The sequence below is a fragment of the Lemur catta genome, chromosome 22 (assembly GCF_020740605.2).
Source record: "Lemur catta isolate mLemCat1 chromosome 22, mLemCat1.pri, whole genome shotgun sequence".
In the NCBI taxonomy this organism is placed as follows: Eukaryota; Metazoa; Chordata; class Mammalia; order Primates; family Lemuridae; genus Lemur; species Lemur catta.
In genome coordinates this window covers 25699486-25713350 of record NC_059149.1, presented here as the reverse complement: position 1 = coordinate 25713350, position 13865 = coordinate 25699486, and the positions used below count along the sequence as shown (strand labels likewise).

At 54.9% G+C, this 13865-nt stretch overlaps 1 protein-coding gene across 1 annotated transcript in view; it reads left to right on the top strand.

Annotated features, from left to right (window-relative positions):
* SCARA5 (scavenger receptor class A member 5) overlaps nucleotides 1-13865 on the top strand; it is an 83157-nt gene that overhangs the window by 2680 nt on the left and 66612 nt on the right. The window contains exon 2 of the mRNA XM_045535294.1: nucleotides 1725-1842. Coding sequence (XP_045391250.1) covers nucleotides 1731-1842 — 112 coding nt within the window. The 5' untranslated portion in view covers nucleotides 1725-1730. The remainder of the gene's footprint in view (nucleotides 1-1724; nucleotides 1843-13865) is intronic.

Sequence of the window (13865 nt, the reverse complement as noted above, 5' to 3'; positions counted from 1 at the left end):
GACCAGCACACTGGACACCACGCGGCACGGCGAAGCCGGGGTGGGCGGTGTCTGGGACAGGGAGGAGGGATCCTGCTGCAGCCGTGGACCCGGCCCTCTTCCGTCCCTCCCATGGGCTAGAAGAGAGGCTCGCAGGGACTGGGAACACCATGGCTCTGTGTGTGTGCACACAAGTGTGTGTGTGTGCGTGTGCATGCATGCACCCATGTGTGGGGCATGTGAAGAAGAGATCAGAGCAGAAGCCCCCAGCCCTCGTGTGGCATTGCCAGGACAGTCAAACAGCAACTGGTCAGTTCTGGCCTCTTCTCAGCCCTCACGTCAGAGGTCTCTGGAGGCCAAGTTCAAGGCATGAAAACCAGGGGTTTATGTTTTGCTCTGCCTGGTGGAGCGACCCGGCCAGCCTCCCCCTTCGTTGCCCCTGTTCATGAAACAGTGAGGCTGCCTCTGTCCCCACCCTGCCTCTGGATTGAGTGAGCTTTCCAATCAACCGCGTCGTCCCCCCACCACCACCCGCCAGGCGCCATGTTCTCCCCCAGCTCCTCGGGTCGCAGGGTTGAGTTTGCTCCGTGCTGGGCCTGGGACCCATCCTCCTAACGGCTTTTACCTCCCAAGGATTCATTTTTAAAACGCGGATGGGATGTTTTGGGTTTGATGTTGAGATTGAGATAAACTCATGGCTGGAACGGAGAGGAAAGCAGAGAGTAATCTGTAAAATCAGTGAGCATGAATGTGAGAAAAGCAAAAATCCAGTATTTTATGTAAATAAATACTTCATAATTTTGCTTGAAAAATGGACTTTTCTCATTACACAAAGAATGCAAATGCATCACAGAAAATCCACAAACAAAAAGAAATAGAAAATCTGTATACTCCCTTCCAGCCGGGCAGCCTTGCATTTACACATTTGCATACACGTCACACACGTATGTGTTCCAGAATGGGATTGTGTTGTTCACACTGTCGTGTAAATGGGCTGTTTTGCTCCAGGGAGCACAGGTTTTCCCAAGTCAATCAGTGGGTTCGTTCCTGGAACCCTGCGGGGTGGATAGAGCCAAAGACCCTATGAGGCAGCCTCAGCGACCATCCGGACACAAGCCCTCCCTGCCTACGGCTCCCCAGCCTTTTAGCGTCTGGGGGTCCCCACAGAGGCTGTCTGCTCCTCAGGTGCCACCGGGCCAGACGAATTCCTGCTGTGGTCCCGCTGAGCCAAGCTCCTCTGACCACACCAGCCCAGCTGGTTTGGGGAGCAGTTCTGGTCTTCTCTGCTGGGTTGGCCAGTGTCTCTGTGCCCCTCTCAACACGTCTAGTTTCCTTCCTTTCCAACCCAGAACAGAACCCCGGAGGGCTCCAGAACTTCTCCCCGGTGAACCTTTGGGTCAGCAGGGTCCCCTCCTGCAGCCCCCACCTGGCATGGCCCACCGTGGCCCCAGCCCCACCAAGGGTGGCTGAAAGGAAGGGGAGGTCCCCCAGTCGGGAAGGTCCAAAGAGCCCTGGTCTTCCAAAGCACTGAGGAAGTTGGGGTGGGGACTCAGGATTCCAGGGGCCTGGAGGGTGGCATGTGGGTCCTGTGGATGAGCAGAGGGTCCCGGAGTTCAGGCTCAGGGTCACCGGGTGGGCATCTGGTTCTACACATTCGTTCGTTTCCACCTGTGGTTGATTCTCTCTCTCCCCTGCCCTGTCCTTCCTCTCCTCCCTTCTCGCCATCTCTGCGGCCGCCGCTGCAGGACGTGATGGAGAACAAAGCCATGTACCTGCACACCGTCAGCGACCGCGACACCAGCTCCATCTTCGAGGAGCCCTTTGACGGAAGGAGTCTGTCCAAGCTGAACCTGTGTGAGGACGGTGAGTGCTTCCGGCTCAGTCCTGGGCTGCCAGATCTGGCCGGGGGGCGAGTGACCTCCCTGTCTAATGCTGCGTGTGTTGAACTCCATTCCTCAAAGGGGCTTTTCCATGGTTTTTCTCATTCACGCGTCTCAGCAAACCTGTCCGAGCAGCAAGATGAGTACCCATTTTGCAGATGGGTAAAATGCTGAAGCTGAGAAAAGCAGGAAGGACCACACACTCGCCAGTCAGGCAGAGGTTCCCGTGCCAAGACGGCTGACCGCGAGGGCAGCCCCTCTGTCCCCAGAGAGTGAGGCTGGGGTCAGGCGAGGGTATCTGAACCAATCAGCCCAGGTGAGGAGAGGGGCCACCCCTGCCCTCCCTGAAGCGTCTGTGAGGGGCAAACACGCCTCTCCAAGGTGCCCCCACTAGGTGGGTTCCGCTGCCCTTGGCCCAGGAGGCATCTCGGGGGCTGGTTCTTTGCTGAGACTGCAGATGGAACTGATGCGGAGGAGCCCGAGCCCTGTTCCGGCAGCCTGATTCCTGTGCACTCAGCACAGGGCTCGGCACTCCTTAGGTGCCTGATAAATGCTTGCACGTGAGCGAATGTGCTCCCCACTGCAGCGCATGCTGGAGAGGAGACCTTTGTCCCCACTTCGAAGAGGCACAGAGTGCAGCTTGCAGAAGTCTTGCGAAGACTTACGGCCGCGCGGAGACGGGCCTTTCCTCGCGGTTTCCCCCCAGCACCGTGCTTGGCCGTGCTCCACTCTGCCAGCTCACGGGCAGGGGCTCCGCTCTTGCTCCCAGCCTGCCTGTCCCCCCGCAAGGTGCAGGCGGAGGAGACGGGAGGTCTGGGCTCCTGCTCACCTGCCCGCGGGAACCGTCCACCCCTGTGGCCCCCACAACGCGTCAGGCTGTGGTTTAGGGCCCCGCGAGAGATTAAACCAGCCTGTACCCTCAAAGGGCTTATGATCCCCGTAGAAGGGCCTGGCAGGAGAACAGTTGCCCAAAGTATAAAGTAGGCTAAGACAGGTGTGAATGTTGAAGGCGAGCAGGCAGTTTCCTGGAAAAGGCCTCGGAGCCTAGAAGAGGTTGGAGAAGAAAAGAGGCGGGGAGAGTATCGCCAGCGTCGCGATGCCCAGCCGGGCAGTGTTTCGCTGGTTCTGCCCCTTGGCAGAGGGAAGGCCCGGGGGTGCCGCCCTCTTCAGCCCCCGACAGCGCGTCCGCAAACGGGAAGCTGCCGGCCACGTGCCGGGCATGTCAGTAAGAGGCCGGGTTGGTTTGGCCAGAAAGAACAGGGCACAGCACAGTGGGGTGATTGGGGGCCCAGGGGGCCATGGTGGCTGTCACTGGGACCACCCTACCCTCTTCCCCTTACCTCTTCTTACTCTCCCTTTTTCTGAACCCCAGATTGAAAAAGCTCATTTGGATCAGAAGGACTGAAAAATAACAGCAACCCCAGCCACTGTGATTTTCGGGCCCCTGGCTTTGGGGCCACCTGTCAGAGGGCAGTGTGAGAGCCATGCTAGCGAGTGTCCCGTGCGTGAGGTCCCCCGAGGCCCAGTGTCTTTGGGCCACAGTGTCCTCATCGCCCACATGGGGACGCAGGGGGTATCTCTGAAGTCCTGTCCGGTTCTAAAATTCTGTGCGTAAAAGCGGACCTGGCCGCAGAGTGAGGCGTGTGGTTTCTAAACCCCAAGTCAGTGGCTCCCACTTCAACAGGGCTGCGAACCCAGGCCCTGACACCTTCCCCCTCCGCACTGCCGGGTCGGCACTGCCGCTGACCTTCACTGTGAACCTGCTGGCTGCTCTCGGGGCCTCTGCCCCAGAAGGGCGCTGTCCTGACTGTGGTGCACAGCCCATTCCAGCGTGGCCTGAGCCCCCGCCTGCTCCCCTCCCGGAGGCCCTCCTGTCACCCTGCGCCCCCATCCCCCTTTCCCTGCTTCTCTCTCCTTCTGTCGTCCTATTTCCTTCTACCACACTGTAACCTTATTTATTACGTTTATCGTTCATCGTCTGTTCCCCACGCCAAGAATACGGGCAGGACAAGGGCAGGCATCTCTGTTTAGTTCATTGATGTCTCCGAAGCCCAGCGCTCAGTCAGTGCTCACTGGGTCTATGTGGAATGAATGAATAAATGAATGAACAGAGGGGTCCTTCTAAAACTGATAGCTGAATTCTCTCGGTCTCCCCCACTCCTCGTTCCTGGGACATGAGAAACCCAGACAGAACCAAGTGTTGAGATGAAACCAGGAACTTAAAAGCTTGTAGATTTCCGATTTGATTTCTTCCCCTTTCCCTCCCATTCCAGAGGAGAACGAGGAGCTTGACTTGGGGAAATTCAAGCCAGATTTGGTTTTGTTTCTGAAGGATTTTGCTGCTTCTTTGATCCTCCTCTCTGCAGAGGGAGGGCTGGGTGGGAAGGAAGGGGGAGCCAGCCCCCCTGAACCTGGCTGGGAGGAGCTCCAGGTCCCCCCAGGACATACTCCTCAAATGTGGGGCCAGAGGTGGGAGGCGGGGAGGGGCCGTGGGGGTGTTGGGATGGGGCGGCCAAGCTGCACAAGCACAGCCGGAGTGCAAGGTGTGACTCACGTGAGTGCAGGTGGGACCTTCAGGGCGGCAGGTGTTAGGTGAATGCACGGGGTCTGCTGCACCTCCTGCTCCTGTGCCCCGTCCCGGGGAGTCCCCAATCTCCACACCCCACCCCAAATTCTCCCCCAGGCAGCACCCTCTCCCCTGCTCCCTGGATCCCTCCCCAGGCCTGTCCCTGCGAGTCTCAGCGTCCGAGTCTTAACCGCACTCTCTCCTGCTGGGTCGGGGTGAGCTGTTCTGCCCTGACGCAGCTTATCCGGCCCGTTCTGTGCTTGTCCACCTGACCAGACTGGAAGCTCCCTGAGGTCGGGAAGGTGTTTTGCTCTCCTTTGAATTCTCCTGGGACCTAGTGGGTGGCAGGTGCTCAGGACGTCTTTGTGATTGTTGGTGACGTGCCAGGCCACTGGAGTAGTCAGTGGCAGAGCTGGGACCTGACTCCGAGTTTCCTTACCTGGAATGCAGGTTCCTTCCTCGGAAAGGAACCCGCATCCTTCAAGGCGGCCCCCATGCAGCCCCTGCCCCGTGACGCCCCTGGGGCTCCCCTGCTCTGCATGCCTTGGCGAGGCCACGTATGGGAACCTGCCTCCTTCGTCCCATCTTAGCCGCCATCAGTGTCCTCCTGGGGGCGTTGACGGGAAGGCTGAAGAAGGGCAGGGACCGTCCTCCTCACCTGGCTGGCATCCACCTGTGGGGCTGGAACAGCTTGGCAGGGCCAATCCCAAGTGGGGCCTGGAAGGTTCTTTAGCCGAGCCGCCCCTGATGGGCGCTCACTCTCTCACTGGGCAGTGGGCCTGCCCCTCACTTCTTCCCCTTTCCCTTTCCCTTCCCCGCTCTGTGCCTCAGTTTCCCCCATGCAGCCAGGCCTCTCCCATCTGGCCCGGGAGGCCGAGGAGGAGGCCGGGCTGGGAGTGGGTGGGGTCCGGCTGGTGGCTCCTCCGCGGCACTGAGTGCCAGAGAGAGCTGTTAGTGTCAGAGAAACGCTGCAGTCCTGCCTGCCCCCCACCTCTCGTGGCGTCATCCCTGGGCGCACAAGGGACCCGGGAGTAATGAGTTGCACATGCTCCTGGCCCTGCAGCCCGGCGCTCGCTGAGTCAGCCCGGACTCCCCGTTCCTGTGTCCTTCCCCGTGAAATGACGTTAGTCTCCCAGGGGAGCCCCCGGTCTACCTTCCCATCCGTCAAATCTCCCCGGTTCATTTGGCGCAGCTGAGGGTGGGCGTGGGTTTCCTGGGAGGGCCTGGCTGGGGTCTCAGGAAGGTCACTGCCCTCTACAGGTTGGAGAGTCTGGCTAGGGCAGAGGAATAGGGCTATTAACCCGTTCAGAGCAGCAGCCCACTCGGGGACTCTCCCTGTTAAGCAAGAGCAGCATGCAAAGCACTGTGAGAGTGACCGTGGTCACAGGGGTCTTTCTTGCCCAGTGGGCCGTCCCTCCAGCACGTGGGAGCAGCCTGGTGAGGGGGAAGAGCCAGGGTGTTGCGTGTGCCGGGCCGGGCCGGACTCCACAGACCACACACGAGCCGTGTGACCTTGGCCACATTGACTCAGGCTCGAGTGGCAGCTTCTCTTTGCCTCTCTGTTCTTCAGTCTGCCCCGTGGGGTCACCTCGGGCTGGTCCTGTCCTCCCACCACAGGGCACAGCTCCTCCCAAGCCGCCCTCTCTGCGTGGATTTTCTCCTTCCAGCTTCCTGTATCCGCTCCCGGCCCTGACCCTTTGGGATCATTAACCTTCAACTGAAGAAAGTAGAGTTTGGTTAGTGGGCTTTTCACGAGGCCTAGATACTCAGGGAAATGGAGCACGTTCTCTGAGTCCCATTTCCCAAATGTAGACTCCGTAAGGAATATTCCGGGTCCCGCGGGCTCCTGGTTCCGTGGTGTGCATGAGTCTCTCCTTGCCCTGTCCCGATCGGAGGCACTTTGCTTCCGGAGGTTTGTGGCCGGCGGGGCCAAGGGACGTGTTTCCTTGTCCCATCTCGTGGTTCCTGGCCTCCACTCCCTTGCTCATTCATTCATTCATTCATTCATTTCTTCATCTTCATCTTTCAACAGAGGTGGATAAACAAAGCTGTTTGGGGTGACAGTGGGTGACAGAGGGGGTCTTGGGAGTCCTGGAGTTTCTGTGGGTGCAGTGCACTGAGTATGTGTGCCCCCAGCAAATCCGTATGTGGAAATCCTAACCCCCAAGGTGATGAGGTCAGGAGGTGGGGCCTGTGGGAGGTGAGTCGGTCATGAGGGTGGAGCCCTGGTGGGTGGGATCACTGCCCTTATAAAAGGGACCCTAGCGAGCGCTCGCACGCTCTTTCCGCCGTGTGAGCACACGGTGAGGAGACGTCTAGGAACCAGGAGACGGGCCCCCACCAGATCCCACGGCTGCCGGTGCCTCGATCTTGGACTTGCAGCCTCCAGAGCCGCGAGCGGCTCATCCCTGCTGCCTGTGAGCTCGGCTCTCGCAGCCCTGACTGAGGCAGGGGGGCTGCTCTGAGCCAGGACCGGGGACTCAGGGAGGGTGAGACTGACGGCAGGGCTGTGAGGTGTGGGGGCAGGGTCTTGCCAGGAGCACCCGAAGTCCCAGGACACCTGCCCCACCCACCACAGTTTCGTGTGGGCCCGGGGAGGGGGGGTCTTGTCCTGGAGCATCAGAGGTCTGGAGCACGTTTGGCTCTCGGGGAGGGCAGGTCAGGGGGCCTGGGGACCCTGGGGGAGGGTGGTGGGGTCCATCAGCAATGGTGATGCTGCACGGCTGTGCGCTGGGCTTCCGTACACTGTCCCCATTAAGCCACAGTGTGTGTTATTGCTCCCTGATTGTTGATGGAGGAGACGATGAGGTCTCAGGTGAAGTAAATTGCCCGAGGTCACCTGGCTAGTCAGGTGGAGCCTGGTCCTTAAATCCCAGCCCCTCTTCACAGCTCAACTGCCTTTCTTCGGGAGCCAGGCCTGGGATCCGCGCGCGATGGGAGAGCCAGGCCTGGCAGTGAGGGCTGGGAGAGCAGGGACACCGGTGGTGGCCAGAAAGTGGACTCTTGGCAGTTACGGTTAAGAGGTAAGGCTGTTCTGGGCCATAGTGAGGCTCAGGTGGAGCTATGGGGACGAGCGGCTGAATGCAGGGACAGGCAGAATGAACTATTCTGGGAGGTGCAGCTGGCAGGAAACAGACACTCATTCAAGTGGGTTTGGACAAGAGCGAGATGACCAGGTCTCAGATGGCTTCTGCAGGATGCCTGGACACTAATTGACTTCAGGTCAGAGAAGTGCCCGCCTGTCCCCATGTCCACGTGGCATAATTCAGCAGAATGTTTTGGGAGGTCTGAATACATCCATGAAGAAGAGGCCTGTCCGTGGAGGGCTGGCCGGGCCGCTGCCCTGCAGGCTTGGTTCCTGGTTAATGTCCAGGCCTAGCCACAGAGCTGCCCGGGGCCAGCAATGGCCCCAGCCTGCGACAAGGTGTCCCTAGGTCTTCCTGCCCCCTGCTGTCTCCCACGGGCTTGCCGCCCACTTCTTGCTCTTCAGGTCCCTGTCTCAGGATGACAGCAGAGAGAACGCAAACAGCCACTGCTCTAGGATGCGTGTATCCTTGGTCTTGGGACCAGGTGCCTTGAGGAGGGGGAGCTGCCCCTCCCATGGCTGAGCCAGACGGTCAGGGCGGAGACCGGCTGCGGAGCTCGGCTCGCTTAACCCCGGCACCTGCTCCAGAAAAGTCTGCCGAGATGATGAGCAAACTGTCCTTGCTCTACTCCTCCCCGACTTCTCATTGTGCTTAGAATTCAGGTGTCAAACGGGCCTAGAGTAGGTACTTGGCGAGTGGCAGCTGTTCTGTTGTGTCACGTTGTTGGAGGTTTAAAGTGTAGGTGTGAGGATTACTCGGGTGTGGCAAGGCCAACAGACTCGTCCGGAGATGAGCACTATGGAAAGTTTGTCCCAGTTCCCAGAGAAGGGGGCACCCCACTGCCACGCAGGCCACCCGGGGATGTGCCAGGGTGGGTAGGAGGCAGAGGGGGAGGAGGGGAATGTGGGCAGGAGGCTTTGCTGAGGTTTCTGGGAAGGAATGGGCAAGGCAGGGTGAGCGGGCTTAGGATTAGCCAGTGTGAGTAATTTCAGCAGGGTCTGGGGTGTCGGGGCCGTCCCTGGTGGTCTGGTACCTGGCCTGGGGGGCGATTAGGGCAGGCGGACAGTGGCCTGGCGTGGGAGGTTGGTTTGTATACAAAAGGCTTAGGTGTGGCCTCTGCTTCTGACCGACCTACTGTAAATCGGGGCTCCCACACCCCCTCCTTGTGTTTGATTGATTTGCCAGAATGGCTCATAGAACTCAGGGAAGCCCTTTGCGTGTTTCCAGGTTTATTACAAAGGCTGTGGCAAAAGGTGCAGGTGAACAGCCGGGTGGAGGAGATGCACGGGGGGAGGGCTGGGGCGGGACACAGAGCTGCCCTCCCCAGGCGGCCACCCTCCAGGGACCTGCCCACGTTCAGCTATTCGGAAGTCCTTCCAACCCAGTCCTCCAGGGTTTTTATGAAAGCCTCTTTATGTAGGAACAATTGATTCCATCCTTGGCCAGGGGTGATCAGCTCAGCTTTCAGCCCCTCTCTCCTACCAGAGGTTGGGGTATGAGGCTGAACGTCTGAACCATCTAATCACCCCTCGACTCTCCAGCGACCATCCCCGATTCTGAGGCTACCTAGGGGCCCCCAGACACCAGCCGTCTCACTAGTGTACAAAAGACACCATTATCACTCTGGAGATTCCAAGAGATTTAGGAGAGTTTTTGCCAGGATTCAGGACAAAGGCCAAATATATATTTCACAATGTCACAGTTTAGGACCCTCCCAGGCTCCAGTGAGACTTGTTTACCTGGGTCGCTGTGACTCCAGGTGGGTGGCTGTCCTGGGCAGTGTCCCTGCCTCACCTTCCCTCTTTCCTTTTCTGCGGTTTCCATTAAAGCCAGAAAGTGGTGGCAGCTTCAAAGACAGGGGTTATTCGAGGCTGCCGTTACAATGAACAATGTGAGCCGTGAGTAACCAGAGAGCATGAGGCGGCTGATGACCATGAGGTCAGACTTGGGTGGGTTTAGTGAGGATCCTTGGAAGAGCTGAGCTCCGAGGTCCCTCCCAGCACAAAAAATCTTGTCTCCACCTGCTGTTTACAAGCTGTGGGACCAAAGAGAACAAAAAGAAAATGACTGTTTGTTGTTAAGACTCAAGTAGGTGCCATTGAATCACTGCCTCCGGTTGTTTGTGATATTTAGAGCTAGTTTCTTTGGAAATAAATACTCGTTTTTATCAGATCCAATTTGTGAGTACACTTTTTAAAGGGGGAGACAAATTCAAACAGATAACTCCCTAAATGCTCTGAAATGATGATTAAGAAATTGAAATACTAGTTTCTCAAGGAGAGGATGAATTAATAAAGGGTGTCGTCCAGAATCTCTCTCATGGTCTCTCTGGTAATGCATGTCAGAGGCAGGGTTTGTTGTTTTTTTTTTTTGAGACAGAGTTTCGCTCTGTTGCCCGGGCTAGAGTGAGTGCCGTGGCATCAGCCTGGCTCACAGCAACCTCAGACTCCTGGGCTCAAGCGATCCTCCTGCCTCAGCCTCCCTAGTAGCTGGGACTACAGGCATGCGCCACCATGCCCAGTTAATTTTTTGTATATATATTTTTAGTTGGCCAGATAATTTCTTTCTATTTTTAGTAGAGACGGGGTCTCACTCTTGCTCAGGCTGGTCTCGAACTCCTGACCTCGAGCGATCCACCCGCCTCGGCCTCCCAGAGCTAGGATTACAGGCGTGAGCCACCGCGCCCGGCCTTGAGGCAGGGTTTGGATACACCTCTACAGGAGCCCCAAATCCATGCTTTTCCCCCCGTAGGGGTGACAGATGCCACTGCCTAATACCGGGAAACCGGGCTCCAGAGCTTCGAGGCTGCCCCCACACTGTGGCACTGACATCAGGCACCATCTCCATACTCATCCTCAGCTCAACTCTGTGGGGCTGAGTGTTTTTTCTATAAACTTTCCTGTTCTTTAATCTCTGCTGCCAAGAACCTCCCTAGCCCCAGCGTACAGTATTTTAGCAAAAACTTTTGGGGGGTATTTTTTTGTTCCTCTTATTAAAAGGAACTCTTCACAGTTTTAACCTCTGGGGATGATAAAATCGTTTGAGACAACCCCATTTTAAATGTGTCCTATTAGAAATACATCAAAGAGTCCCCCACCCTTATAAATTGAGCTTTTGTAATAGTAAGACTTTTAATTCACTTTCAAGAATGTGTCTTCACATTCTCTTTTGATATGACAAATGCTTCAGATCTGCAACCTCCGTGCCCCAGCTCTGTGATTTCCTCACTCAATCAGAATGAGAACATCCACGGGGAGGGCTCCGGCCTCAGTGTGACTAAGAGGCTCCACGTGTGACTGTAACACTTGACTGGGAGCAAGGTGTTGACTCAGGTCCAGCGAACCGCCCCACGGTTTACCTGCACGGGCACAAAGTGGCAATCAGATGCCGTGGATATACAAGGAGAGCCCAGCTTTTGATTAACTTTTCAGATCAAAATTTTGCTTCAAAGATATGTTTTTCCATCCACCTGGGATTTGTCGATTATTTGCATAAGGCAAAAGTAAAAGACAGTCTTTGCAACAAAAATAAATGCCGTGTACGTGTGTTTGCTCTGCTGCTTGCTGGGCCCTGTGCCGGCCGATGGGGGACACGCCCTGCCTCAGAGGACCTCAGAGACCAGTGGGGCAGCCAGAGACGTGAAGAGACAATGTACGTGATGAGGATAGTGCTGGAGATGCGTGCAAGGTTCTGCCGGGTTCTTCTGGTGGTACTTAATCCTCAACGTACTACCTTCTAGAACCCTCTTCATCTTGAACCTCTAAAGCTTGGTATTTGCTTCTCTACAAATGAAATTTCCTTGGTATACATCAGCTTGCTTCTTGCAACTTGTCATTGAACTGTGACACAGCTGATCCCTTTTATTAAAATCAGCGTTTCCTGGAATGTGGCTGTATACGACACAGAGGTACTCAGGGTGACTTTGAGCAATGCATAGGTATAAATTTGTTATTTTAATAGTTAGGTGTTTATTTTAATGTGTAATAGGAAGATATTAAATTTCCATTTATGGTGATAAAGTCTCCTTAAATAAATTTAAACTTAAATTTAAGTGGAGTGATGTCAAGAAAACCAGAGCCCAGGCATGCTGGGCTGCGTGCAGATGAGGATGCGGAGGGTGGGGAACCACATGCCCTGCTTCCCGCAATCACGGGAGGGCTGTGTGTGCTCCATGCTCAGGGCATCCTGGGCTGGCTCTTCAGGTCGCTTTGCATTTAATTTTTAGTTTCTATTTATTCTCTTGGACACACTAGCCTTGCCCTCTCCAGACCTCTTGAGTCCCCTTCCCTCGGCTTCCCGATCTGGAGATGCCACAACGCAATTCCGGAGCCCACTGCAAGATGGAGAAACCTCTCCTGTGATTTCGCTAGAGCTTGGGAGAGTTGTCGTTGCTGTTGTCATTGTCATTGCTGTCGTCCTTATCATTGTTGTTGACCATTTTCCCTATCAGTCTGGTGTCGTGTGTGCCTGTGTCTGAAAACAGCTATGCCTAACAACGAACAGCTTCATCTGGTACTTTCTTCAGAGCTGTCTCACGTGGAAGAAGAAAGTTTTCTTTGCAATGTCACAGTTTTCAAATGATAAATTGGATGATGACACTGAAGCAAAAGAAAACGGAACTTGGCCCATCTAAAAAGGCCTGTCCTCCAAGCCCAGCCTCCACGCAGAGTCTGCGACCACTTCTGGCGTGGAACGAAACACCACCTCTGCCTGCAGCACGTCGCTCGTGCCGTATCTCTCTTGCACTCCTTCATTGTTCCCTGAGTCGTAGTTTCCCTTTTGTGTGTCTTCTTCCCCTCTAAGGGGAGAATCTGAAGGGCAGTGGCTTGTACCTTAATCTCTCTTTCAGCAAATAATTTCTGAGTATCCACCGTGGGCCGGGCACTGGCCTGGGAGCTGGGAAGTTAGAAGTGGATGACACTGACAAAGTCTCTCTCCATGCAGCTTGTTATCTTTGCGTCTCCCAGTGTCTAGGATAAGTGTATCAGTTATCTATTGCCGCGTAACAAACTAACCCAAAACTTAGCAGCAGAAAGCAAACAGGAATTTACTCCTCTCACAGTTTCTGAGGAAGTCATGGGAGTGTAAGGAAAGCTAAGATTTTGTTAATTGTTTTCAGATACAAATTTTGCACAAAATATGTTGTTTTATATGTAAAATATAATCTGGGAGGAATCTGGGAGCAGCTTAGCTGGATGGCTCTGGCTGAAGGTCCCTCATGAGGTTGCAGTCGAGATTTCGACCAGGCTGCTGTCATCTGAAGGCTTGACTGGGCGGGGGGTCTGCTCCGGGCTCACTCATGTGGCTGTTGGCTGAAAGAAAGCCCCAGCACCTCACCACCCGGGCCTCTCCCTCATGACATGGCAGTTGGCTTCTCCTCGAATGCATGTTCCAAGAGAAACAGTGAGCAACAAGGAAGCTACAGTGTCTTTGTCTCGTCTCAGAAGTGACATGCCATCACTTCTGCCACATCCTATCAGTCTCACAAACCATCCAGAGAGGCAGGGACCATGGCGGCATCTTGAAGGCTACCAGAGCAGGGCAGTCGATGGTGGGTGTTCAGTAATGTCTGTTTCAGTTTGGATCCCTATAGTCCTTAAGTCCCAACCTCTACTTTTATTTTTAATAGTCTTTATTTTTTTAAGAGCATTTTTAGGCTTGCAGGAAAATTAAATGTAAAGTACAAAGAGTTCCCATGTACCCCACCCCAGCGACACACGCACGGCTCCCACCGTCCACATCCCCCACCAGAGCGGCGCGTGTGTTACAATCCGTGAACCTGCCCGGGCACCTGGTCATTACCCAGCGTGCACCATTTGCATTAGGGGGCACTCTTGGTGTTGCACATTCTGTGGGTTTGGACAAGTGTATAATGACATGTGTCCACCATTACAGTGTCACACAGAGCAGTTTCACTGCCTAAAAACCCTCTGTGCTCCACCTGTTCAGCCCTCCCTTCTTCCTAACCCCTGACAACCCCTGATCTTTTTACCATCTCCATAGTTTTGCTTTTTTCCAGAATATTGTATGGTTGGAATCACATAGTATGTAGCCTTTTCAGACTGGCTTCTTTCACTTAGTAATATGGTTTTAAGATTCCTCCATGTCTTTTCATGGCTTGATATAGTCCATGTATTTTATTTTGTTATTGTTATTTTTAACAAAAAAGGAAGCGTACTTTTTGCTCTGGCTTTGCCAATTGTATCATTTTGGAGTGTTTTTAATCTGTCACTAAGCTTAAATAATTTGAATGGTTTACCCAGCTAACATGCTGCTGCCACTTGGAAAAAAAAAAAAGTCAATAAATGTGTTTTGGGCAGCCTTAATAACTTGTCCTTCTCTTAAATTGTCTTC